The following is a 27,765-nucleotide window of genomic DNA, read 5'->3' on the forward strand; positions in this document are numbered from 1 at the left end:
TGATGTTTTCACTTTGTGTTTTATCTTTCCACATGGCTGTTTTGGTCAGGAGTGCCTTGAATGGGAGGAAGCTGCCCAGCACTGTCCCTCCAGTTGAAACCATAGCACCAGCCTTGGCGAAATCCCCAGCTTGAGGTAAAATGCTCACGTCCAGCCATGGAACCCTGGACAGTGCTTGCCTGTGATCTGACCTGCTCCTGCCTCAGCTCTTCCGTGTCAAAGTCACTGCTGTCCATCCCCAGCAGAGGAAAACCAATCCAGGCCTCAAGGGAAGTTCCTTCTGGAGCTCATGCGTGCTCTTTGCAGGTCACACACGAAACCCACAATGAAGAGGCCGACGAGCAGACAGACCTGTGTTTCAGCAGCCCAGGATCAAACTCCGTTTTAGAAGTGCACAGATTTGTTCTCCCCTGTCCTGATTCTTCACTTAGAAAATGAGAATTAAAAGTAGATCATGTTAAATAGACAAGAAACACTCTTACCTTTCTGTCCCTATTATCTTACTGAGGTGTAAAGGGGAAAGCTACTAATTCTGTCTAGAACAGCCGTGGGCAAACTACGGCCCGCGGGCCGGATCCGGCCCGTTTGAAATGAATAAAACTAAAAAAAAAAAAATGACCGTACCCTTTTATGTAATGATGTTTACTTTGAATTTATATTAGTTCACACAAACACTCCATCCATGCTTTTGTTCCGGCCCTCCGGTCCAGTTTAAGAACCCATTGTGGCCCTCGAGTCAAAAAGTTTGCCCACCCCTGGTCTAGAATAATGCCATTTTCACTACAAATAAGGGAATAAAAGTAACAGTGAGAAATCGAGTTAAAATGTATTTTTCAAAGATTGGCCTTTGCTTTGTCTCATGCCAGGGTACTGATGATACCCTGGGTGTGTACGAATGACTTAGATGTCCGGGGCCCTGTGCCTTGAGCTGGCATACAGTAGATGTTATGGTTCTTTTTTAAAAGCCTGAGACATGAGGACCCTCTTCTTCTCTAAAATAAAAGTCATGACTGGTTTCCATTTTCCTAAATATATCAGAATCTCTTAGAGAAAGTGACTCCCCTTTTTTGTATAAAATCACATAACCAAAAAAAACCCCCCAATATTAAAATGATTAAAGGAAAGACTTTCTTAAGATCAAATAAACATAGTCATTAAGCTATGGAAACCATCTTACTGCGTATTGTCAATAAGAATGCAGGCATTTGCCTAGAACTTTATAATTTCAAAAACAATAGTATGCATCTTTTGTCTCAGCAGAATATTTGCTGGTAGTTTCCCCCCTCTTCTGTCTATATTAGCTCAAGCTTGCATAACCCACACACTAAGGAGAAATATCATAGCGTGTATCAGAGGAGGGAAACTGAGTCTACAGAAGAGGACCAGGGCCTCAGAGGGATGTAACCCTTCCCAACTTGGTGCCACAGCCCACTAACCAGCCCTGTGATTTGGAAATTTATGTCCCATGTCTCTCCAAATAAAAGCCTAAATGTGCACGTTCACAATCTTTCCAGTCATGCAACACCAAGGAGCCAAGACACACAACCGCCCATGTCATTTCCTACAATATGTATCCCCCAATCCATTTGGCAATGAATACTCACACTGATAATGTACGTTATCTCATGGAATGGTCCCCGCCCCCAATCTGTGCATCCAGGTCCAGAACCGATTGGGGGTGTGGAAAGAATACAGTTGTTGGAAATGTGAGGTTTATGTGGGCATTTATAACAAAACCCAGTCCTGAGTCATTCCTGCATTTGAGGTTCAAAGTCAACATTATGGGATCCTGCTGTCATTTCCAACTGCATTGCCCTCGGGGCTAAATTTTAAAAGCTGAAAAAAATAGCTGCATCTAGTATTAAGGTAAATTGGAGAACTTCAACTCCCTCGTCAGTTTGCCGCTTGCTCCCTTTGCAAAGCTTCTCTGCTTTGTGTTCCTATTCACTTGTTTTGGCCCCCATCTCTTAGCAATTATTTCCATTTGTCTGAGGACTGGCCTTTCGGTCCCCTGAGATCCCAGGCCCCTGCGGGGTAATATAACAAGCGACAAGAGCCTCTGTCTTCCTGGACAGGCCTTGTCTCCTGACACAGCCCCACAGGTCTCCTCTTGCATGTGGAGGTGGAGGAGTGTGTATGGCCTTTTCAGAAAACCCAGACCCAAGTGTGGTGGTGTTGTGAATAGAATTTGAGCCATAAAGACCCACAAGGTTTTCAAGCACTTTTAAGCCAGGTTCCTCATATATTGTGTGTGTGTGTGTGTGTGTGTGTGTGTGTGTGTGTAGGGGGTGAAGTTAAGGGGCTCAAGGGGAGGGATAAAAGATGCCTTCTGTGAATGAGTATTGCACTTGTCCTTGGCAATATTTGAACAAAGATCAGTTTTGGTTATATGTATCTGAAAATTGAAATTTAAAAGGGTGAATGCTCAGAAATTAACATATAATTCATACATAGAGAAGTACCATTATGCATTTTCTCTTCAATTTAATGTGATTTTAAAGATGCTGGGCAGTCTGCTTTGCAATAAATGGAGTGGTGATGACACTGGCTGTATCTTCAGTCCCCAAAACAGGTCCTAGTGCACGCTGCCCATGGGAGGACTCAGGAAGGCGCATGCCTACCATGAGTGATCTTTTTGTTTTCCTAGCTGGCGGACTGCTTCACCAGGGATGCTGTGACCCACGTGGCCAAACTGCAAGTTAAAGGCAACAAAACCTTCCTGACCAATTCCTCTTCAAATTTTGATTAATATCTGACAGTATACTGAAAATACCCTTCAGCAACCTCCATCACCCACGGAGATTCTGAGGCACTGTACTAAGTTAAACAATGAAGAAAGAGCATTTTTTTTTTTAAAATAACAAAAACAGTGAAAAGGAAGGAATGACAGTTATATACAGGACATTCTGTATTCCAGTTTCTGCATTTTAACATAGTGAAGATATAACATGTTAAAAAAATGGTAAAATTTAAACATTTTTTTCTTTTCTTTTCATTAATTTAAGTAGACATTTTAAGCCTAAGATACAGTTTGAGTGATCATGGGGGTAAGTTAAATTCTGTGGAAAAACTACAAAACATGCCAAAAGGAGAAATAAAAAGATATGGGGGGGTGGGGGGGGAGGGAGGAAAAAGAGGTTGTAGCTTTACTATATGTTTTTGCTCACATCTGTAAATTGAATGCAAATTTTCCTAAATTCTGGAATAGTGATGTTAAAAAGTAACTGAGATAAAGAAATCATATGCCAGAGTAGAATTTCAAAATATATTTTACATTTCTAGGATCACACACAAAAAATTCCCTATAAGCATTACCTTAAAACATTTGTTATCAGAAATATAGTTTTGGGAATGAAAATAAACATTTGATAATGTAATAGAAACATAATCAGATATGCTATACATGTGTCATTTTAACACATACTCTTTATGGTACATTTCATATAAGAATGATGTTATTTTTACATTATTTATAAAACTGGCAACATGAGTTCCCAGATTTAACTATTTGCCTGGGGGACTCTGGTGCCCACATTCCACAATGGGAAACCACCACATGCACAGATACAGGCTCCCTGCAATCTGGTCAGGTCTCTCTGAAGTTCCCCAGGATGTAGAAGTGGCCCCTGGAGGGAGGTGCTGGGGAGGAGTGAGGGCTGCCTCAGCTCAGGGGGCCTACAGGCCACAGGCTGGTTTGGAGAGGGAAGGAGGATTAGGGGTGGATAAGGAAAACTGAACTGGAAGTTAGTTATTCTATTAACTGATCCACTCCCCACTCTCCCTAAGAAAAGTTAATTTTTTTTTTTAATTTTAAAAATCGAAAGTCTCAAACTTCAGTGAAGTTGTCTTTTAGTACTTTCAGCCAAAAAAACCCGTAACTCTCTTCATTTTCTGATTTTATGACCATATATCCTGAAGATAGCGTTTTTCTTCTTTTAAAGTAGCCAAAGTTTTCATTGCGTCCAGTTTATCAACTCCAACCTCTTTGCTTATTATTTCCACAAGGGTATCATTTACATCCCTGGCCATATTCTTAGCATCTCTAGAAAAAAGAAATAATAGTACCAATGTTTAACACAGGAATTTTTACCAAATCTTCCTTAATTCATGAACCTAAGGCGCCTCTATCACTACACTCTAGTCCTCCTTCCATTTCTCCAGAAAGAGTCCCCAGATGTCTCCCAGCCCCAGTCCTGTCACTGCCCCAACACCAGGCCTTCCCACAGTGACCATTCTAACATGCACTGGTCACAGCTTACACCCCTCTCCTTCAATGTCCGTGTCCTGGGAGCGGCCCAAACCTTCCCATCTGTCTTCTGCTCACCTCTCATTCCCTCCCCAGTTCTCAAGTCACAGAGTGGCACTTGCATCCCAAGGGCAATAAGATATTTTACAGGTCTAAGGCTTCATATGTGTGTGTGTGACTATGCGCACGCACACCCACCCACCCACACACACACACACACTGGCAGACCCACTTACTGAGAACGTCCATGTGCCTGGCCCTTCTCTCAATGCTTTGACGTGTCTCAGCTCTGTTCATTTACAGGAAGAGTGAGGTGCCCCCTCCCCAATGCCCTGCGGTCCCCTGCAGAGCATTTGCTATATTGTAGGCATCTGGTCACCTGCTCCCCACCCAGGGAATGCCCTGTCTGGTGGCAGGGAGTGTATCTCATTTATCTTCATACCTCTCATCATCTGAACAATGCCAAATACTCAGTAGGCACTTGAATATTTGTTAAATGAAAGAAGTGTTGGACAGGACACTAGCACTTCAGAAACTGAATCTGACCTGCCCCTTACAGTAAAATATATGTTAAAGTCATTTCAGAACTTATATTTCTCTTCCTGTACTTAAGCATCTAATCTCTCCTCCCTCCGTGTCTGGGTTATTATCCGATTGGTGCCTTGCTCCTTTAGTAAATATCACTGCCTGCCTCCCCTACCTGGCACCTGAGCATGAGGGCTGCTTACCCACACACGTAAATGTAACCGTTCTCATGAAGGAGGAGCCTTGCCAGCTGCTTGCTATGAAGCTGGATGTTGTCCTGCACATACTTCACTGGGGCTTGCTCCTCCCTGGCAGGAGAGTCTCTTGAGAAGGAAACCTTCAGGTGAGTTAGGATTCCATGCTTATGGAAATGTCTGAGCTCTTCTCTGAAATACACCGGAAGGTTTGTGATTTAAAGTTGAAAAGTCTGCAATGAGAATCGCACCCCTGTGGTTGAGGCAGACAATACTAGAGTTGTAGAGTACCTGAATAAGTAATCCCTCTCCTGATGTCTACAGCCAAAAAACAACCACATCGCCCCATAGTGTTCGTCTGGATGCTGTTCTTGGAGTTTCTCTCTACGTGAAAGAGAAAGGTGAGATGTTTAACTTAAGGAATATGTATATATAACCAATCTCTCTGGCTAGGAAATTCCACCAGCCAACCCAGAACTGTCCGTAAACTCTACCTTTGAAGTCTCTGAAAATTCACTCACTGAATTAACATTTTAACATTTTACTCTCCTCAGGGCACCTCGGCCCTGCAGCAGACACTGCAATGAGTCAGCGTCTCTGAGCTGTAGACACCTAGGAGCTCTACAGGACATCTTAGTAACACGGAAAATGCAACCACCACATTGTGAAACTTAGACTGACTTCTACATTCAATATTAATGTCAATCGTATGAACAAAATGAACTCTTAGTTAATACACTGGAAAGCGGCACAGGGCTTCGGAAGGAAGAATGCTCTGTTGTGGAGTGTCAGAAACGCCGGGCACACCAATGAGACATGCCGAGTGTGTCTGCCATCACTCTTCCGCTCTCTTAAGGTAAAGAGTAAAATGACAGCAAGATTATGTCCAGATTATGTCCAAATTGCATTACTCTCGTATCTGGGGAACAGTACATAAAAGCTGTTTATTATTTTACATATGGGGAGAGAAACACATTTTATTAATTTTATTTCAAACAATTCTGTTCTCAGAAAAAATTATATCCATTAGTATCATCCATTGAATATTATAGATGTTTGAGGCTTAACTTTGAAACTTCTGGTGTAATTGGCGCTGTCACCACCAATTTTATCTACTTAATAGATGGGACAGCCTGCACAGCATCACAGCATGAAGCTCTACTGGAAACGTTGTCTCCAGCAGCGAGTGCCCCAGGGAGAAAAGGAAAGTGCTGCGGTGAGAAGGGAAGCTCCGGCACAAAGTGAATCTCCAGAAGACAGCATCTTTACTTTTCCCACGGTGACAAATTGTTATGCTATCACACATTTGATCATAAATTTTTCAAATAAAAACTTTATAAGCAAAATCCAATACTATCCTAAAAACCAAGGGAGAAACAAAAATGCTCTCCGTTCTATTCCCACCCAGGACCACATGTGCTCACCAGCCAGACAGCGCTTACCTATGCTGCAGGAAACCAATGAAGGGCGCTACGCCAGTTCCCGGACCCACCATGATGATGGGGACGGAGGGGTCATTCGGCAAGTGGAAAGAGTTTGCTGTGCGAGGAGAGATGGATATCTGCAACAGTAACCCAACAGTCATAAGTATGAAAGAAAACCTAGACAAAGCCTATAACCGACATGATATTTGCTAAAGAAAGGAGAAAGTGCAAATTCCCCTAAAAGAAACATCATAAAATTAAACAGCAGCATTACATCTTACTGAAACCACAAACATATTTGTCACTACAGAGAAATAAGCCTGTCTTACACATTTTTATTTTCCATCCACATCTATGGTATTTTAAAAATGACAGGCATGATATTTCTGAGGTAGAACATGACTTATATAATCTTTTTCTAGTTCCATGAATAAGATCTGTTTCCTAGCATGCAACCTATTGCATGCATTTTGGAGATAAGCAGAAACAATGAAGACATGACTCTTCAAGTTTGCACACACAACATTAACATTGAGATGGGGCGAAAAGTTTTAAGTGAAAATTAAGGAACTAAAGGGGAAAGTAAGAGCCTGCTCTGAAGATTTAGAGACTGTGCTATGGTATGCTGGGTCCAATGTTACTAGTGTTTGTGCAAAACTAAAAGAATAAGTGATGGAGACAGATAAAATCTTTTCACTATTTTTCTTCTAAATCATGTGCTGGGGTGCTTACAAGGTAATCAGTTGGTAAATATACTTCTTTCCAGGTTCACTTTGCCACATGCCCAAGTTATGCTGGGTGAACACTAAGAGTTAAAAACATAGGAATCCACTCTATAGTCCAAGCTTACTGTATATATTTCAACCTTGAATTCAAGGAAAATCATATGAAATTCATTGACAGGACTTACTTTTTTTTTTTTTTTTAAATATATTTTATTGATTTTTTACAGAGAGGAAGGGAGAGAGATAGAGAGTTAGAAACATCGATGAGAGAGAAATATCGATCAGCTGCCTCCTGCACATCTCCTACTGGGGATATGCCTGCAACCCAGGTACATGCCCTTGACCGGAATCGAACCTGGGACCTTTCAGTCCGCAGGCCGACGCTCTATCCACTGAGCCAAACCGGTTTCGGCAGGACTTACTTTTTAAGAGAAGAATTGGCAGAGCTGTGTCAAATCATTGTTCTCATTTTGGAATGAGACTGTAATTAATATCACCTTAGTCCAGGGGTCCTCAAACTTTTTAAACAGGGGGCCAGTTCATTGTCCCTCAGACCGCTGGAGGGCCGGACTATAGTTTAAAAAAATACTATGAACAAATTCCTATGCACACTGCACATATCTTATTTTGAAGTAAAAAAACCAAAACAGGATCAAATACAATATTTGTATTTGCATGTGGCCCGCGGGCCGTAGTTTGAAGACCCCTCAAATGAGTCTATTCATTTGACTCATTTAACAATTTTATTGAAGGTACTCAGTATGAAAAGTATGAGGAATAGAGAAAGGAGCAAAACCAAATCCATCTTCATGGGACTCACATTCTAGTGGGTGGAAAAGACAATCAACAAACACATATCCCTAGAATGAGTCATTAAGTCTCACAAAACAAAATAAGGCGGACACGATGGGCATGGCAGGGATGGCTAGTGAGAGCCTGCTCTCTATGTTCTAGGTGCTGCGAGGAGATCAGGGCAGCAGCCGGCTCTTGCTGCAGTAAGTCTCAGAGGGTCCACAGCACCACACACTCTGGCTCTCTTTAAAGGCTGCAGGTAGGCTCTGCTACCTGGATCTCTTTCACTTGGGATCTCGCCCAAGGAGCAGGCCTGGCCTGGCCAATCCTGTCCTTACGTCAGAGGGAAGACTGAGGGAAGAAGTCACACCACACCACCAGGTCCTGCTCGGATGTGGCGGAGGCTAAACATTAATGGGCGGGTGGGCAGGAATAACTGTGAACAGTTGTATCACCTACCAGCAGGGGGAGGGTCATGCCCTTAACATTCTCCACACTTCCTAATAGCATATGGTATACTAAGCACCATGAAACTTAGTGTTAAATTGTATCCTTTCTACTTGCACCTCTGGCGTCTGCATACTGGGTAGTCAATAAAAATCTTTTAAAGTAGGGAAAGACAGAGGGGGAAAAGGGCAGGAGGAAAGAAAGAATAGGGGAAAGGCACCCCTGCTGAGTGTTTGTGATACATTATGGATATATTTTATTTATTTATTTATTTTTATAATATATTTTATTGATTTTTTACAGAGAGGAAGGGAGAGAGATAGAGAGTTAGAAACATCGATGAGAAACATCGATCAGCTGCCTCCTGCACATCTCCAACTGGGGATATGCCCGCAACCCAGGTACATGCCCTTGACCGGAATCGAACCTGGGACCTTTCAGTCCGCAGGCCGACGCTCTATCCACTGAGCCAAACCGGTTTCGGCGATATATTTTATTTTTTAACTCTTTGGAGATTATCAGCTATTTTTTATATGATCATGAAGTGACATAATACTTTGACATTAGTACTATTTTTCTTCAAAAAAGGAATTTTCTCAGGTTCTCAATATTTTGTTGTGACATAATAAATATAGGAGTTTGGAGGGGGGAGGAGGGGAACAGATGGAGACAGACAGATAGACAGACACACACGAGTAAAGCACCTCTGTTTCAGGCAGCAGACTGAGAAAATACTAAGTTAAAGGGCAATTTCAACCAGCAGGCTTCTTGTAGGCACTATCAAGTATATACCAGAGGTCTTAATTCCCTAAGGGCTGTGACCTTTTCAACTCCAATAACGTAGTAACCACCAGTCATAAGATAATGCTACAAATGACACAGCCATTTCTTCAATGCCATGGAGAAAGAAGACTTCACAATAAAGCCTGAAGTTTTTTTGTTTTGTTTTTTAAATTTCAGTCTTCCTTACGGGCTTGGAGGGACAACTTTAAATTGCTGCCTATGCATGTGGTCTTGAATGAGATTCTGCTGAGTGCTATATCAAAATATAAAAGATGTCACTACATCTAGATAGAAATATGTCCAGTTTGTTTCTAATAAATCAAATAAAATTTTCCTCTATGGGTTTTAAAAGTGATCCTCCACAGTTTCCTCACTAACAGTACTAATTCCGAATCTACACACCATGGCTGACAAAAAGGTAGGGGCAGGGGCAAGTGAAACTCCTACCACCCAGACTGAAGGGCATAAAATCAGTCTCTGTCAATTGAGGAATTATTTTAGGAATTATTATTCCTAAAAGGAATTATTTGGGACACAGGATACAGCCTAAACATAAAATGAGGCTGTTTTTAATATTCACCTGAGTCATCCTGTGCCAATCTACCAAGAATATTCACAGAAGTCTTCTATGAATATGACAAGCAAAGAGAAAGACTGTATCATATAAAATTCATGCTTACACATTTATGAAATGCATGGACTACTTAACAGGGAGTGAAAGCAATGTTTTCCAACAGCGATTTAAAAATTCAAATATGGCATAATCTAATGGATAATGCAGGGAGACGACACGTTCTTTCTAACCAGGCAAAAAACATCATTTCAATGATGCCAACACTGCACACTCCTAGCACCTGTGGAGCGACGGCTTTCCCGCCGTCTGCATGGGATGCATGCCTGTTCGGCTGAAGAACTGATTCAACCAACGTGGCCAGCCAGCCTGTGCACACGCCTCGCCGCAGAACCACGGGTGTGGTGTTGGACAGAAATTCTACAATGTTGAAAACAAAGTGAAGCTTCCCTGGGTGAGACAGACTTGAGCTGCAAAGAAACACACATTTTTAAACACTGTTAAGACTAAAACATTCAGGCCAAACTAAGTTTTTTTTTTGTTGTTGTTGTTTTGTTTTTTAAATATATTTTATTGATTTTTTACAGAGAGGAAGGGAGAGGGATAGAGAGTTAGAAACATTGATGAGAGAGAAACTTCCATCAGCTGCCTCCTGCATACCCCCTACTGGGGATGTGCCCACAACCAAGGTACACGCCCTTGACCGGAATTGAACCTGGGACCCTTCAGTCCGCAGGCCGACACTCTATCCACTGAGCCAAACCGGTTAGAGCCTAAGCTTTTTTTATTGCAGTGAGAACACAGGGAGGGGCAAAGTAGGTTTAGTTGTGAGTACAAGAAACAGAATTATTTTTGTGTTATTACTGATAAGTTATTGTATTATTTCCGTATGAACAACTGTAAACCTACTTTTGCTCCTCCCTGTATTCCCTTGAGCGCGAATGCACCTTCTGACTCCTCAGAGAGAAGAATTCTGTTGCTACTTAAAAGCCTCCCCCACCCCCACATTTTGTGATAACATTCTGGGAAGTTTCTAATAACCTGTTTGCCTTCAAGACTAGATAAGATTCATACACTTTTCCCGCTCCTCCCCACCCTTATCCACTGCCCCATGAAGGCCGCTGGGCACACAATATCGGTGGCAGGAGGAGGACCTAAAGAAGTGGGAGCATGGCCCCACTGAAGAGCCCCTACTCTGTGACCTCGGGGAGGATGGGATACTTGACACTGGTCAGCTTCACTCCTCGTTATGCCTGCTATTGTCACCACAATCGGGTAAGATTTCACTGAATAAATGCGAAGGATTTGGAAGTTGGACTTCCATAACATTTTGGGAGGAAGATACTATATATCATGTTAATAAATATCAGTACCTTGCACATGAATATGGTCTGGGCTGGAGCTTAGGAAGGTGTTCTAGAAAAAAAGAAAAATAAGCAATCATTAATTCACAGCTACTGAAAATAAATGCTACATAAGGGATAAAAAAATTCAAGTTCTCATTTGATTTTTATTTTATTTAGAATATTAAAAATAATTTGTTTTAGCCCTAGCCAGTTTGGTTCAGTGGATAGAGCATCAGCCTGAGGACTGAAGGGTCCCAGGTTCAATTCCGGTCAAGGGCACATGCCCAAGTTGTGGGCTTGATCCCCAGTGGAGGACTGTGGAAGGCAGCCGGTCAGTGATTCTCTCTCATCATTGATGTTTCTGTCTCTCTCTCTCTCTCCCTTCCTCTCTGAAATCAATAAAAATATATTTAAAAAAGTTTTAGTTTTAAATAATATTTTAAGCACATGTAAATGCACAATGTAAAATACTATTGAAAGGAAAAAAAAAAGAAACAATAAAATACTATTGAATACTTTTCTCCAATTCCTAAAGTAAACCAGATTTACTGTATTTTCTCAATCTGAAATCAGTATTTCTACCTAAGGGCTGATTTCTAAAACTAAAGGGTGTTACAGAATAGGGTCCATGAGTGCAGGTAAGGGTCAAGGAACCCATTAAATTTTCTGAGTGTATGTGTGCAGCTTTCTGAGGGGAGTGTTCAGAGTCTTCAGATTTGAAGTAAGATCATGACCCCAGAAAGATTAAAGACCACTATTTTACAAATTATGGGAACTACTGAGGCTTAAAATATTTTTCCTTCTTATATTTACATGATAGTAAAAAAAACAAACAAAGGGGAGGGTGGGATAGGCACTTTAAATCAGGTTATCCAGAAACATAGTGGTTTCAAGATACATAGGCACTCTTAAAGAAGGTTAAGAAATCAGTATTTGAATATCTAATCCCGCGCTAACAAGCTTTGGAATTTTTCAATTTTATCTTTGTAATAACTTTCAAAGTCATATTGGTAATAGTAAAAATTTTCAGTGTCATATTTGTTATAGTAACTTAGCAAAAATTTGGAAAGACCTTTCTAAAATGGCTTAGTTTTAAGAAATATAAAAAGGTTTCATACAGGGCTCAAATTTTTTATATAACTACTAGAGACCCGGTGCACAAAATTTGTGCACGGGGGGTTGGGGGGGTTGGTGGGTTGGTGTCCCTCAGCCCGACCTGTGCCTTCTCCTGTGAGGAGCAGGCCTAAGCAGTCAGTTGGACATCTTTAGTGCTACTGAGAAGGTGGGAGAGGCTCCTGCCACCACAGCTGCACTCACCAGCCACGAGCCCAGCTTCTGGCTGAACAGCACTTCCCCTGTGGGAGCACACTGATCACCAGGGGGCAGCTCCTGCATTGAGCATCTGATCCCTTGTGGTCAGTGTGCATCATACCAACCGGTCGTTCCGGGTTGGGCCGAAACTGGCTCTCTGACATCCCCGGAGGGCTTCCGGATTGCAAGAGGGCACAGGCCAGGCCGAGGGACCCCACCGGTGCATGATCAGGGCTGCGGAGGGATATGGGAGGTGGACAGCTGGGGAGGGACCGAGGGAGGGCTCCAGGGCGTGTCTGGCCCATCTCACTCAGTTCTGATCAGCTGGACCCCAGCAACAAGCTAACCTACTGGTCAAAGCATCTGCCCCCTGGTGGTTAGTGCACATCCTAGCGACTGGTCGACCGGTCAACTGTTTGCCCCTTGGTGGTCAGTGCACGTCATAGCGAGCGGTTGAGTGGCCTTAGCATATCATTAACATATTCTGCTTTGATTGGTTGAACGGCTGACAGGACAGTTAGCATATTAGGCTTTTATTAATAGGGTGTAATAAATGATATATAAAAGTTTTAAAAGGTAGTTGGAAATCCATAAAAAGAAACACACTTTACTATGAGTGAGAGTTTCCCAAGACGTCATACGACTTCCCTGCACGTGTTCTGAATGTTACCCCAAGCCCTCTATTAGCCTAAAAAACGCAAATAAAAAGGCGGGAGTATTTGTGTGAACACAGAGAAGTAGGGAAGAGCAGCCTCATTTGGTAACACTTTTGAGGAGGAGGAAAGAGATCAAAATACTAAGAAATGTAAGGAACAAGAAAGCAGGACTGACTTGTACAGGAGAGGGTCCTTAAATGTACTGGCATCAAAAGGCACCTTGCTGGCCCAACAGTAAAAAGTACAATACACGTTTCCTGCCACCAAAGATAAATGCAAATTTTGGGGATTTTATAAGTATCACTACAGGTACAGAGAGCAGATGACAAAATTTTAAGCGTAGGGAAATAAGAGTCACCGAGACTCCACTGAAAGTCCCTTCCTCCCCTGGACCAGGTCCTCAGAGAGAATCTTCTGTGGAGTTTGAGAACCCCAATATACGGTATGAACAAAAAACAGGTCCAACTTACATGTGAATATTCTGTGACAGGTCTCCCCCATCTTAACACCTAGAAACACCCTAAATAATGCCCCTTGTACTGGGAGGACATGATGAGTCCGCCCTTTGCTCTTAAAGAACCCTAAATCTGGACTTGCACACAAAATGTTTCCTTCTGCTTCCTGCACACAAAGCACTTCCTGCACACCTCATCAACCGCCATCAATTAAATATAATGTTCATTATTTTTTTAAATCATTTTTTTCTTAGAAAGCTCGTTTTTAGATAAAATTTAGAAAAATGCTTTCTGAAAAACAGTAAAATTAAAATACACCGAATGCTGAGCAAAAAAGATTTGGGGGACGTCTATAATACTGACAATAATAAAAAAGAGAGGCTATATTAAGAGAGAAAATGATGGTGACAACAGAAGAAAAAAGGAAAGAAAAAAGCTTGGGAGAGGGATTCTTTCTGACTTCTAGAAGGCAGTTCTGATGTCATGGCGCCTGGAAGACAAACTGTAAGATGTTTACCTCCTGCTCACAGATCATTCAGACGTGTCCCGCATAGAATTCAAAGAGCCACATGCCAGCAGCCATTGTTCTTTAGCACCAAGAGCTGCCCTGGAGCTCAGGGCAATGACCGTGACCACTCACCGAGTAGGAGGCTGAGCGGAGGCTGGCAGGACGGGAAGGCGAGCAGGAGGTCTAACAAGTTGGCACAGGCATCCCTCACAAAACGGTTATAATCGGCCGCTCCCTGTCGGCTGCACAGCTCCTGCAGCCTTCGCTTTTCCGCACCATCACTGGTACAGTCCACAAGGGCTCGCAGAAATGCCTGTGACCCAAGCAAAGGAAGCAGACTTAAATTTCCACGTGCTCTGGGATTATGGCTATTAGACTGTCTGCATCTACCTGGGAATGTGCCTGATTATCCAAGGAAAAGTGAGAGAGCCACTACAAGTGTGGTCAGAAAAAGACAATTTACTTTGCTTATTTGCTTTGTCAGCCTGTTAAGAAAACCCACGTTTATGTTCTATTTTTGTTTACCTTTCTTATGTCCTAAACCGACCTCCTCAGTCAAAAGTATGATCTCAAATTACATGTCAGGTGTATCTGAGTAAAAATGACCAAGAAGTCTCATAACTCAACATTTTGTCTCAGTACGAAACACTGTTCTTGTCTTAGCTGATGATGACAACCTAGACTTCTACATTTATTTGGCAACTGTTAAGTGCTTTTGATGTGATAGGCACTGGGACAAAATGACACCTACCTAGCCCGTAAGGGTTCACAGCTAGTGAGAGCAACAGAAGTCAAGGAGTAATTAGCGTGCAAGAGGCTACCTCCCCCAAAGGGGCACACACAGGATGTTAGGACTTCACAGAATGCAAGCCTGAGCTGAAGGCTGGCCACATGAAACCAGGGGAGTGAAGAAAGCTAAACAGATGGCATGGCTACATGAAGGCACGGGACCACGTGCAGTTCAATCTGGGTGCAGAGGAATGTGGACATGAGGCTGAAGAGACAGAGGGTGAGAACAGTATGTGGACACTCAGTCACTCAGATTCATTGTAGAAAGAGGAAAATATGAACAAATAAAGCAAAACAAAGTCTTCAAGCCAAAGTCCAAACACTTGGGCAAAAGACCTAATATGCTAATAACATCTTACGATTCCAACGCACAATTCCGAGCTTATCCATTCAATGGCAAACACAGCTCTTACTACTCAAGGTTATTTAGGATGAAAGCACTTCAGCAAGTTATTTGCATCAAATCTTATCTGAAATGCTAATGGATGCTGCTACTTTTTATTCCATGGTTCAGACATCGTGTGTCCTGGACTCCCTCAACAGGGTAGACTAGATTGCTGCTCTTGTGGGGTCACGGGTTTCCACGGGCTCAGTTATGAACTTGCCTAAATGATCCAGAGACTAACACATCACATGGCTTTCTCAAAGTGCCAGACACAATGCCAATCACACAACAAGCACTCGGGAAACGCAGTAGAATGAATAAACATCCAAGACTCTGGAGGAATCTATGGTAAGGTAATAACATTTACCTGTAACACTTTGCATCAATTTCTCAAATCAATGAAAATCCTAAATTACAGTAAAACAATGGCAATTGTAAATCCTTTAAGTTATTTTTCACTTTAGAATTATAAAAACTTTATTGGCACTAAAATAGGATATACTGCACTGTTTGTAGAAAATAAGCTGACAAACATTAGTAAAATTTAAAATACAAGTATTTTTAAAGTAGCAATTCTACTCCAAAAAATTTGTGTAAAATAATATTTCAAACAGGTGGCAAAGATGAATATAGTGAAAGAATGTTCACCGGGGTATTTAAAAATATATCTATTTTTATTGATTTCAGAGAGGAAGGGAGAGGGAGAGAGAGATAGAAACATTAATGATGAGAGAGAATCATTGATCGGCTGCCTCCTGCACACCCCTTACTGGGGATAGAGCCTGCCACCCGGACATGTGCCCTTGACTGGAATCCAACCTGGGACCCTTCAGTTGGTAGGCCGATGCTTTATTCACTGAGCCAAACCAACTAGGGCCACCTGGTTTGTTTGTTTTTAATAGTGAAAAACTGGAAAGAACCAACTGCCCATGATTAAGTCAGTAATTTAATTATGGTGCATCCATGTCATCTGTTATTTTATCTCTAATAATCTTTCCATGTTATGGTATACAAACTCCTGATTTCTTTTTAGATAAAAAACCGCACGTTACAGAATGGTATGTATACTATAGGACCTAATTTTTTTTTTTAACAAACAAAATTCAAGCATTAACTCTGAGGATTTGATTATAAGGGACTTTTGCTTCCGGAGCTAGCTATTTTTGTATCTTGAATGTTTACAATGAGCATATTACTTTTGTAGTAAGAAAAAAAAAATATATAAAGGCTTACATACTTTATGAAATTCTAAAGCTTTCAGCATAGTGAATCCTAAATTTGCTCATATCATGTCAAGGATTGAACCTTTCTCTAGAGTAGCTTGCTTCCCAAAGGTGACAAATGCAATAAACACATTAATAAAACAGAATAAAAACTGCGCCATTAGCCTAATAACAGCACTGTTTAGGCTCACTGGTCATACCAGTTTGGCAAAGCACAGGCTGGAAAATTTTACTCCTTAACATCATTTGAGGGAAATGGTTAGAAGAAAACTGTTACATTTTTTAAAAATATAGCTCTGGGCCTAACACATCTAGTGGACAGTTCTATCTCCAAATTCATCTAAATATCAATGTAGCCTACCAAAACCTTTCAATACTTCCTGAAGAATTCTGACTTAACAATAAATATGTCCATAGTTTTACATAAAAGGAAGCTTAACAACATTAATTAGGTGACAAGTGGGGTGGGGGAGGGGGAGACTACACTCTCCTAAGTTTCTTGCCCTCTTTTAGAGAGACAAGCTGTCAATGTGAAGTTGGATAACACAAGATCATTATCTAGGGTCACTTTCATCACTAATGTGCTACATCAAGTTAATGTCCAGTAAAAGACTAACAAAAAACCCTATATAACAAATCTTGTTTCAATAGAAAACATAAAATTTAAATGTAATCACAATATAAAAATATTTGCCTATGACAACTGTAAAGATTCTACACACCTTTGGGAATTAATTTTGAAAGCATGCTGTGAAGATCCTATTGTCTAAGCCTTCAAAGGGCAGTTACCAGGTCTATTTAATAAACCACAGAGCTAAGCATATTTGTAAACAGTTCCCAAAGAAGAAAGAAAAGTACCTTTTTAGGGACTGCTCGTATTTCGAGGCACCAGGTAAGAATGAACTGGAGAGAACATCTCTCGGGTATATGCTGGGGCAAGGCTGCTCCTTTTCAGGGAGACAGGAAGGCATTCGTGACACAGAAAATAAACAGTAAAATGTTTTGCATTCCTAAAAACATAAGTAACAGTAATGCCTTACATTATAGTGTTACAGTAGGATTTGCGACATTGTTTATTCAGTCAAAAAATTTCCCCAAAATAAATACAGCAGAAAAACGTACCTTACCAAAAAAAAAAAAAAAAAAGAATTACAAATTCAATAGCTATCACGACCAAATCTAGGTATGCCAAATAAAAAAGGAAAGAAAATTACCCAAAACCAAGGAACAGAAAGCTAACTGTGGCAGTGGTCCGTTAACATCGTGTGTGATTCTCAAAAAGAATGGTAGAATTGACTGAGCTCAAGTTCAAGACTAAGAAATAACAACAACAAAAATAACTTCCTTTAATTATGAATAAAAGCAATTATTTATATTAAATAATATGCCATGATAAACATAATAGGAAAACAATTTTTTTAAAAGGTTCGTATAATAAAAAAGTTTTTCTTGTATGACATTTTAATATGTGATCTTAGAAACAAAATGATGTTTATTTATTTATTTTTTATAGCAAAGGTGGAAATTTATTAAAGAATAAGTACAGACTCCCACGTAGGGAGGAGGAAGAGTCCCACAGAACAAACTCCCATGTGGGGAGGGGGAAAGGGTCCCCAAAATAATGTTTATTGCAAAAAGCAAACCAACAAATCAGCCCAACTAACCAACCTGCTTCTCTAAGACCAGTTACATTCCCTTTTAATGTCAGTAAGTGTCCAATAAGCATAAAATGCACCATCATCTCACTCTGTAACTGATGTGAAGGTCAAGAATCCTGTAACACCAGCCAGGGCCTGGCATGTGGCTGACCCTCTGGTGCTGAATGGGAGCCCGGGAGGAGGTGCACTTACATTTGCCACCTCTGATTTGTTGGCCCAAGGACACCTGAAGAAAGAGATCAGGGACATACCTTTCTTCTTGGTGTCAGCCTTAATTTTCAAGAGGACAAGGTGTTCCCTTTGGTCTGTGAGCTGCAATCTTTGGAGTAGGCTTTGTACCTCAGAGTCACTGTTGGGACAGATCAAGTTGAAGGCATCCCCAGGCTGGTAGGAAAAATCTGTTTTCTAGATAAGAACCAACAAAAAAATCTCAAATTAATTAAAGATTTCAGTTATGCACAACAAAATCATAGTTTTATTATAATGACCATTTTAATACATAAAGTAGAAAAAAATGATTCTAATTGTAAAAAAGCTAACAAGACCAATAAACTGAAGGAACATACTATCAGGAGTTATTTTAAAAATGAAATTCCACATTTATCCAATATTTTGCTTTATATCACTGAGTATTTACAGAATAAAAATGAAGAACTTCCTCATTTTCTAAAGAGTAAGGGACCTCCGTAAGTTAGTAATCCATGTGCAAAAACTCTCCTATGAAAACATACACACATATATACACAGGCACACACACACATTATGAACAAAAGAAACTATTCCAGGCCGTCTGTATTAGTTTTCAATTTCCTTCTGTTACTCTTTTCCTTTGGGGAGAAATAGAGTGGGAGAGAACACTATTCTATCCTTCACTACTTGACAATGTTATACCATCTGGCTGTGAACACACATGGGCTGGAGAGGAGCCACTTCCCGCTGCCTGTCTATTGCATAGGCCAGGGTCCTGCAAGGGGCCTCTGACCACACAGGCTCACACCCCTAGCCTGCGAGAGAGACAGACTGGACCCACCAATTGGCCAACTCTTTGCCTCTTTACGAGGACAAAAGTGTAGAACAGCAGAATATTCTTAATATTCCGTATTGTTAAATATTCTATACATGTGAAAACGTTTTATTTGATGAGTACAGAATATTTAACAACACGGAATATTAAGAACTTTCAAAACAAATAAATAAGCAAAAATTTGATGCCTGTTGTATTTCTTTTTTACTATTAGGAAACTCAATTAAATTTACGTAAGTCTGGATACACCCTAATTTTTCTGAAATCACAACCCACTGCACTTCCCAGGACCTTCATCAAAACAGAGGTTTGAGTTATAAGACTTGGAAGAAGTACTCAGGTATTGAGGTCTCAGGATTATCCATCAGTTTCTTGAGTAATGGATTGGGGGATCATTGAAGAGGGGCTTGGGGATGGAGTTCAGAGATAAAGTACATGTTGCTTCCTGAAACTGCAGAAAATATTTATATAATCATTTCTCTGGAAAGGGGGTCAGTGATTGTTTTTTTTCTTCAGATTCTCAAAGGAATGAGAATTAGTACTGAAAAATGAACTTTTCTATGACTGTGTAGTCTGAACTCTATTTCCAGCTAGCTGGCTGATCTCAGGTAATCAGCTTTCTTTCAGGCTCTTCTCATATGGAAAATACTGTTGTGATTCCATGATTCTTTCTTGGCTTAATGTGTAAGGCAGCAACACTATTCCCAATCTGATTCCCCTCCAGAGGCACTGCTCACTTTAGGCCCTCCCAGAGTGAGGAGAAAACAGGAGTGAGTGGGAAGAAGTATGATGGGTTAAGGATAAAAGGCAGGTGTCCTGTCAGACTCACTCTTCCTGAGTGTACATTCTAGAACACCACACAAGTCTCTCTGCACTTCTCGACAACATAACTGTGCTGAGAAATAAATTCTGCAACTTACTGAAATGTCCAATTCTACTAGAAGAGTAGTTTTTATGGCATCATTTGTAGTCAGCTGAACTGCCTTTGAAACTGGAACTTGAAAAACTGGATCCACTGAAGTCACAGATTCTTGGCTTTCCTCCTTGAGAAACAAATGTGATAAAATATGACTAAATGCAATTTTCAATAATACCATTGCTTCACTTCGTGACTAGGTGAGATCTATAGGATCTTATAAAGTATCCAGGCTATTTACGTATCCTTCTTTGAGGTAAGTGACTACACACAGATGCTCCTCCATCTTTCAGAAGAGAAGCTCACCTATACTTTAAGTGCCTTGTCTGTTAGACTTTAGAATTTCTGAGATATGCATACCAGATACTAGCATCCTCATGTAAATGTCCAATAGTCTTCCTAATAAGCTATGCAGAAGGAAACGGCATGCATGCATATTTTAGGGAGGTGATTCTGAAGGAAATGACAGATGTTTAAGACAGGAAGATGTCTGTCTGGATGGTCAAAAGAACCCTCAGTTGTGGGCAATGATGTTTAACAGAGCTTTCTTGATAACAAGAATGTTCCCTACTAGACAATAAGGAGTGCTAGTCCCATGTGCCTACTGAACACTGGAAATATGGCTAGTGTGATTAAGAAACTGGATTCTTTATTTTGTTTAATTTTCAAGAATTTACATTTAAGTGGCCACACATGCTAGTGGTGCTTGTATTAGACAGTACAGATCCTGGGAAACTATAAAGAAATCCAATTCTGTACCATCTTGACACCTTTTCCAACTTGATGTTTCCAAGTTCTAATTAAAACAACAACAACAAATCTAATAAAAATTAGGCAAAGGACCTTAATTGACATATCTCCAAAGAGGACATACAGATGGCCAATAGACATATGAAAAGATGCTCAATGTCACTAATCATCAAAAAAGTGCAAATTAAAATCACAATGAGATATCACCTCATACCTACCAGAATGGGTACCATCAATAAATCAACAAGTAAGTGCTGGCGAGTATGTGGAGAAAAGGGAACCCTTGAACACTGTTGGTGGAAATGTAGATTAGTGCTGCTACTGTGGAAAACAGTATGGCGTTACCTCAAATAATTAAAAATGGAATATTGCCTTATGACCCAGAAATTCCACTTCTGGGAATATATTCGAAGAAACCAGAAACATTAATTCAAAAGAATATATGCACCCCTATATTCACTGCAGCATCCTAATATAATAAAAGAGAAACATGTAAATGGACTGTCCCTCTGCTACACTCACCAGCTAATCAGGAGTATGCAAATTAACCCAACCTAGATGGCAGGTTAATTTGCATACACAGGCACTGGGCGGAGAGCAGAGCAGGAGAGCTGGCAGCTTGGGGGGACGTGGCTCCCTCGGTCGCTCCCCCATGCCGCCGGGCAGAGAACAGAGCAGGAGAGCCAGAGGCTTGGGGGAACATGGCTCCTTCAGTCGCTCCCAGCAACCGAGGGAGCCATGTTCCCCCAAGCCGCCAGGTGGAGAGCAGAGAGGGAGAGCTGGCAGAGAGTGGAGTGGCTTGGGGATCTTGGCTCCCCAAGCCGCCAGACAGCGAACAGAGAGGGAGAGCTGGCGGCTTGGAGGACTTGGCAGAGTGGGAGGCTGTGGGACAGAGACAGAGCAGGAAGGGAAAACCAAGAGTGTGGGGAGCACCAGGAATTCTGGGAATAGTAGTTCTGGTGGCAGCCCCAGGACCTAAAGCAGAAGCCCAGAGCATGGGGAGCATCAGGAATGCTGGGAATTGTAGTTCTGGTGGCAGACAGATCTCCCAGACCAGCCGTGGGCAAACTACGGCCCGCGGCTGGATCCGGACCGTTTGAAATGAATAAAACAAAAAAAAAAAAAAAAAAAGACCATACACTTTTATGTAATGATGTTTACTTTGAATTTATATTAGTTCACACAAACACTCCATCCATGCTTTTGTTCCGGCCCTCCGGTCCAGTTTAAGAACCCATTGTGGACCCTCGAGTCAAAAAGTTTGCCCACCCCTGCACTAGGGCAAAGTGAGCCTAGAGCAAGTTACTGTTGTAGTTGGGGATGGAAGGAAAGCAACGGTGAGAGACATAAGTAAAATCAGAGTGTCTAGGAAAAATTAAAGTGAAGATATCTTAAAACTTCCAGGAAATCTCCACCAATGAAGCAAAGAAAAAAAAAATGCCTCTATTATTCTGTGAGCAACAAACCAAACTGGGTTGGGTCTCGGGCAATTCGCTCATATGACTGCAAAGACAGACAAACTCCTGGATTGGAGAGGGCTCCCCTGAGGGCTCCCAGATTGGAGAGGGTGCAGGTTGGGCTGAGGGACCCACCCCCAGTGCACAAATCTTTGTGCACCGGGCCCCTAGTTTTTTATAATAGCCAAGATTTAGAAGTAGCCTAATTACCCATCAGTAGATGAGTAGATAAAAAAAGCTGTGGTACATTTATACAATGCGATATTACTTGGCTGTAAAAAAGGGAAACTTTATCTTTTGAGATAGCATGGATGGACCTGGCCCATCAGAGATAAGTACCACATGATTTCACTTATATTTGGAATCGAATGTACAAAATAAACTAGTAAACAAAGTGGAGACAGACTCATGGATACAGAGAATAGACTGACACCTATCGGAGGGGAACGGATTGGAGGCTGGATGAAAAAGGTGAAGGGATTAAGGAAAAGAAATCTCATAGACTCCGACAACAGTATGGTGATGATAAGAGGGAAATGGGGGTAGGGGCTGTTAAAAGAGTGTAAAGGGGGAAATAACTGGTGATGGAGGGAGACTTTATTTGGGATAGTGAACACACAGTACAATATGCAAATGATGTATTATAGAACTACACTCCTGAAACTGTATGATTTTATTAACCAAAATCACCCAGTAAATTTTAAAAAGTAGAAACTTACATTTAACAAAATGTAGTGAATTCATTTTGGATAAGTGGCTGCATGGAAAGCTGGAAGAGGGTCAGGGCTGACAGCCTGAATCGCAGATATTATGTGGGGCACAGGGACATCCTCTCCTCCCCTGACCCATTCCCCTAGGTCAGTGGTCGGCAAACCGCGGCTCGCAAGCCACATGCGGCTCTTTGGCCCCTTGAGTGTGGCTCTTCCACAAAATACCAGCTGTTCCACAAAATACCGACTTCTGCGCATAGGCCACGAAGTTTCAATCGCACTGTACATGCGCGCCCGCATGTGGTATTTTGTGGAAGAGCCACACTCAAGGGGCCAAAGAGCCGCATGTGGCTCTTGAGCCGCGGTTTGCCAACCACGGCCCTAGGTGATGGTCCCAAAAGGATGCCTTAATAAGAGAAACTTTAACAATCGCTTTCCCTCTAAGTGTGTCCTTGGAGCAGAGTTACACAAGTTTTCCTTAAATAGTTGAGATTTAAAAATCTTTTAACCATATTCCTGATGAACAACTCTAGCCTATTTCATGACACCTACCATAAGAGGAACTCTCTTAGCAGACCCTCCTCCTACTGAAGCGATTTGTCAGATTAACCATGGCTCGCACTGCCACGGTCACGTCTCCATCCTTGTAGAGTAGAGATGGGGCGTCTATACCATGTCAGTGCACTCTGCACCCACCAGTCAAGGCATATATTTACTTGGTCCCTGAAATTTCCTACATGTTCAGGTTAAATTTCCAGTGCAGCCAATCTTTTAAAGCAGAGCCAAATCCTCTTTCCTTAGTTCCAAATCTGACTAAAATGTACTTTATTATAATTCACTTAATTAAACAATTCACAAAAATAATGCAGCATAAAAAACCATAACCCATAGTTATCTATGTAAAAACACACTTGTTTATCTGACTGCTTTAGAAAGACATTACAAAAATACTAGAGGCCCAGTGCACGGATTCATGCACCACTGGGGTCCCTCGGCCTGGCCTGCACCCTCTCGCAATCTGGGATCCCTTGGGGGATGTCTGAGAGCTGGTTTCAGTGCATGAATCTGTGCACTGGGCCTCTAGTATTCATGTAAGATCTTTGGTTAATCTCTTCCGGCCCCCCCATCCCCCCTTCCCTCTGAGATTCATTAGTCTGTTTCATGTTTCCATGCCTGTGGTTTCCGCTACTGTGTTGAGCATCTGCCCCTTGGTGGTCAGTGCGTGACCACCAGTCGTCCGGTCACTTAGGCTTTTATATATATAGATGATGCTGCCCTAGCCGGTTTGGCTCACTGGATAGAGCATCGGCCGGCAGACTGAAAGGTCCCAAGTTAGGTTCCGGTCAAAGGCACATGCCTGGGTTGTGGGCCCGATCCCCAGTGGGAGGCGTGCAGGAGGCAGCCAATCAATGATTCTCTTTCATCATTAATGTTTCTGTCTCTCTCTCCCTCTCCTTTCCTCTTTGAAATCAATAACCCCCAACCCCCAAAATATGATGCTAAAAAATGCTATCACATCAGATGTTTGCAAATAGCTCTAATGTATTAGAAAGTTGTACTTAACTTGTTTCTCAAATGCCTAAGTGTTTCTTCATTAAAAAGAAAAAGAAAATAAAGAACTACAAATCACTCTTGCAGCTTTGAGGGTGTGGTTTAAGTAAGAAAGCCTGTGTAGAACTCCAATCAGGCATCTTTTTTTTTTTTTTAAATATATTTTATTGATTTTTTACAGAGAGGAAGGGAGAGAGAGAGTTAGAAACATCGATGAGAGAGGAACATCGATCAGCCGCCTCCTGCACATCTCCTACTGGGGATGTGCCCACAACCCAGGTACATGCCCTTGACCGGAATCAAACCTGGGACCTTTCAGTCCGCAGGCTGATGCTCTATCCACTGAGCCAAACCGGTTTCGGCCCAATCAGGCATCTTAAGAAAGCAGACTTGGCTCTGCATTAACAAACTGGTTGCGCTGAAAATTTACCATAAGCACACTGTAGGAAATTTCAGGAAACCATATACTGGCAGCCATGGGGAGAAGTTAGCTATTATTCCATGTGAGTGCAAAAATTTACAGACCACTTTAAAGTTCTTTAGTAGATAGAAAAAATAGTGTAGACAAATAAAAAGACTTATTATAGATAAAAACAAGTTTATAAGATACTATCAAGAAAAATAATAGTCCCTAAAATGGAGCATCCAGGATACCAAAATCCACACTGGAAAAGATTTTATTCTAAAGGATTCCTTTAAGATGAGCTGCTGAGATAATATCCTGACTGACCACAACAACTTGCCTTTCTCTGACTCACATCTAAAATAAGAAACCAAGAAGTCAATTCTCCAAAATATTGGAAAAACTGAGCTCTTAACCATTTACTTCTTCAAAGACACAAGTAATGTAATACTACAACTGCTTCTACAGTGCATGGGGGCAGGCCTCTGAGGTAAATACTCAACTCTGCCACTGCAGTGCACGAGTAGCCACAGAGGCTTGTGAATGGATGGGTGTGGCTGTGAGCTTGTGAATGGATAGGCTGTGTTCCAATAAAACTTTATTTACAAACCACGAGAGAGGTGGTGGGTCATGTTTGATCAGCAGGCCACAGATTGTTAAATTCTGTTGTAATCTAATTAAACAAAACAAAACAAAACAAACAAAAAACCCACATCTATGGTAAGATAATACATAGCTTGAAGCAAGACTGCTTACCTGGCCAGGAGACTCATGCAAATGCACCTGTAAATATTCCGGTGGTAAAGCAGGAATATTCAGAGAGGCCTGGGAAAGTGGGGGTATTGAACGGGTAAGTGAGGACTCAAGCTCTGCTATCAAAGCACTTGATTGATCTCTGTTCACTGCATTTTGTTCCAAAACCTCAGAATCCTTTCTTCCCGAGTCATCTAATCTGAGAAGTTCAACTTGTGATTCGATGTGTATTAATTCTGGTTTCACAGGGTCCATCTTCTGGGAGACAGTCGATGCTGTTGTGAGAGCCACACTCATCTCTTCTATTCCTTTACTTGACACAAAATGCTTTGTGAGGGCAGCCCAGAGCCCATCAATCCACGGCTCAACGACAAGTTCTAAACTGGATTGTTGTAAAAAAAGGGAAAAAGAAACAAATGCCTGAGTTCTCCATTTAAATACATTAGAATTGCCCTAGCTGGTGTGGCTCAGTTGGTTGGAGTGTCTTCCCGTACACCAAAAGGGTGGCAGATTCAATTCTAGGTCAGGGCACATACCCAGGGTTTGGGTTTGATCCCCAGTTGGGGTGCGTGCAGGAGGTAACCAATGGTTCTCTCTCACATTGATGTTTCTACCTCTCTCCCATTTTCTCTCTGAAATCAATAAAAAATAAAAATAAGCCCTTACCGGTTTGGCTCAGTGGATAGAGCGTTGGCCTGCGGACTGAAGGGTCCCAGGTTCGATTCCGGTCAAGGGCATGTACCTTGGTTGCGGGCACATCCCCAGTAGGGGGTGTGCAGGAGGCAGCTGACCGATGTTTCTAACTCTCTATCCCTTTCCCTTCCTCTCTATAAAAAATCAATAAAATATATTTTAAAAATAATATATTTTTTTAATTCCACAGAATTTTAGGCAACTGTGAAAAACAGTAGGAAGACTATTCAGGATACAAGAATTAATGATGGATGCCTAAGTTAAAAAGCAGAATATTATTCTTAGTTCATTAGCACTGAGCTGTAAAAAATATGAGCATGTATAAAAGTTAAAGAACAGAAATGAAGATATTTTAGTAGTAGTAATTGAATGTTTTTCCTCTTAATAAATTTCCTAAAATAGAGTTGGTAATCTTTATTTTAAAAAAGTTTTAATTTTAAACCAGCATGCTAAATTTTGATGTGGCTAACAGAACTTAACCAAAATACAAGTTTACCCTAATGTACAAATGATAATTTTATCAATTGAATGCAGTATCTTTCTTTGTCTAGCCAATTTACTAATCTTTTTTTCCTACATATTAAAATAGTGCTAAGAAATTACACAAACAAATGCTAACACTTTTGATTAAGTAATTGTTCAAATCCTCTATCAGTTCTGAACAATTTTTCTGGTAAAATTTGCAGGGAGGCAGAACACAGGAGGAAAAAGCAATCATCCTTCAGGGAAGCGGAACTGATCACAAGTACATCTGAAATGTGTCGGTCTACTTACTCCTAAGTAAGTGTGGTTACTCCACAATAACATTCCACACATTCCCTGAACAGAGAAGTTATGAGTGAACAGATAAGAACGACTGTGTCAAGAACTTGGAAAGAACATTACTGTCATCTTTAATCACAACTCAAAAGGAGGTACCAATTAAATTCCAATTCATAACATTTTAGACTCTGTATTATTACGACTCTTGCTAATTTCATTGTATTCATTAGGTGCTCACACAGTACATAGCTCAAAATTTGGTTATACAGTACATCTAACCCTCATGAGCCTTTGGAAAAGCAAATACATAAAATAATGGGTTCAGTAATGACAGCTACATTGAAAAACCAGTCTCACAACTCAGAAATATGAAGACAATAATCAGAGAGACAGCGAATGTTCACCAGTGCTTACTACATGGCAGGCACTGTTCCAAGAGGACAACCTATATTAATTCTTTTGATCCCCAGAGAACCTTACACAATATATGCCATCATTACTGATTTTACAAAGGAGAAACAGAAGCACAAAAAGCTTAAGTGATCTGACCAAGGTTTTAGTCAGTAAGTCAGGGATCAAGGATTTAAACCAGGTATTTGGCCTCCAATCTGTATTCTTAACTCCTTCAATGTGGTGTTACATTAAAACAGGCATATTCTTGAAAATATTTTAATTTTAGAAAAGGGAAAATTCAAGTAAGGTAGTTAG

The 27,765-nt window shown here is 41.1% G+C and overlaps 1 protein-coding gene across 11 annotated transcripts in view; it reads right to left on the bottom strand.

Annotated features, from left to right (window-relative positions):
• The window catches only part of MTRR (5-methyltetrahydrofolate-homocysteine methyltransferase reductase), a 58,704-nt gene continuing 30,939 nt past the window's right edge, over nt 1–27,765 (bottom strand). For 7 of the 11 annotated variants that reach the window (XM_036310335.1, XM_036310327.1, XM_036310330.1 and 4 more), the window contains 12 exons: nt 25,606–25,984; nt 19,983–20,105; nt 18,290–18,443; nt 17,239–17,327; nt 14,116–14,296; nt 11,081–11,123; nt 9,991–10,177; nt 6,408–6,526; nt 5,257–5,349; nt 4,975–5,157; nt 1,605–4,042; nt 1–426 (listed from right to left, as the gene is read on the bottom strand). In XM_036310335.1, the coding sequence (XP_036166228.1) occupies nt 3,898–4,042; nt 4,975–5,157; nt 5,257–5,349; nt 6,408–6,526; nt 9,991–10,177; nt 11,081–11,123; nt 14,116–14,296; nt 17,239–17,327; nt 18,290–18,443; nt 19,983–20,105; nt 25,606–25,984 (1,696 nt within the window). In that variant the 3' untranslated portion in view covers nt 1–426; nt 1,605–3,897. The remainder of the gene's footprint in view (nt 427–1,604; nt 4,043–4,974; nt 5,158–5,256; nt 5,350–6,407; nt 6,527–9,990; nt 10,178–11,080; nt 11,124–14,115; nt 14,297–17,238; nt 17,328–18,289; nt 18,444–19,982; nt 20,106–25,605; nt 25,985–27,765) is intronic. The other 4 variants (XM_036310328.1, XM_036310336.1, XM_036310337.1 and 1 more) reach the window with 4 other exon arrangements.

This window comes from Myotis myotis, unplaced genomic scaffold (assembly GCF_014108235.1).
Source record: "Myotis myotis isolate mMyoMyo1 unplaced genomic scaffold, mMyoMyo1.p scaffold_m19_p_5, whole genome shotgun sequence".
Classification (NCBI taxonomy): Eukaryota; Metazoa; Chordata; class Mammalia; order Chiroptera; family Vespertilionidae; genus Myotis; species Myotis myotis.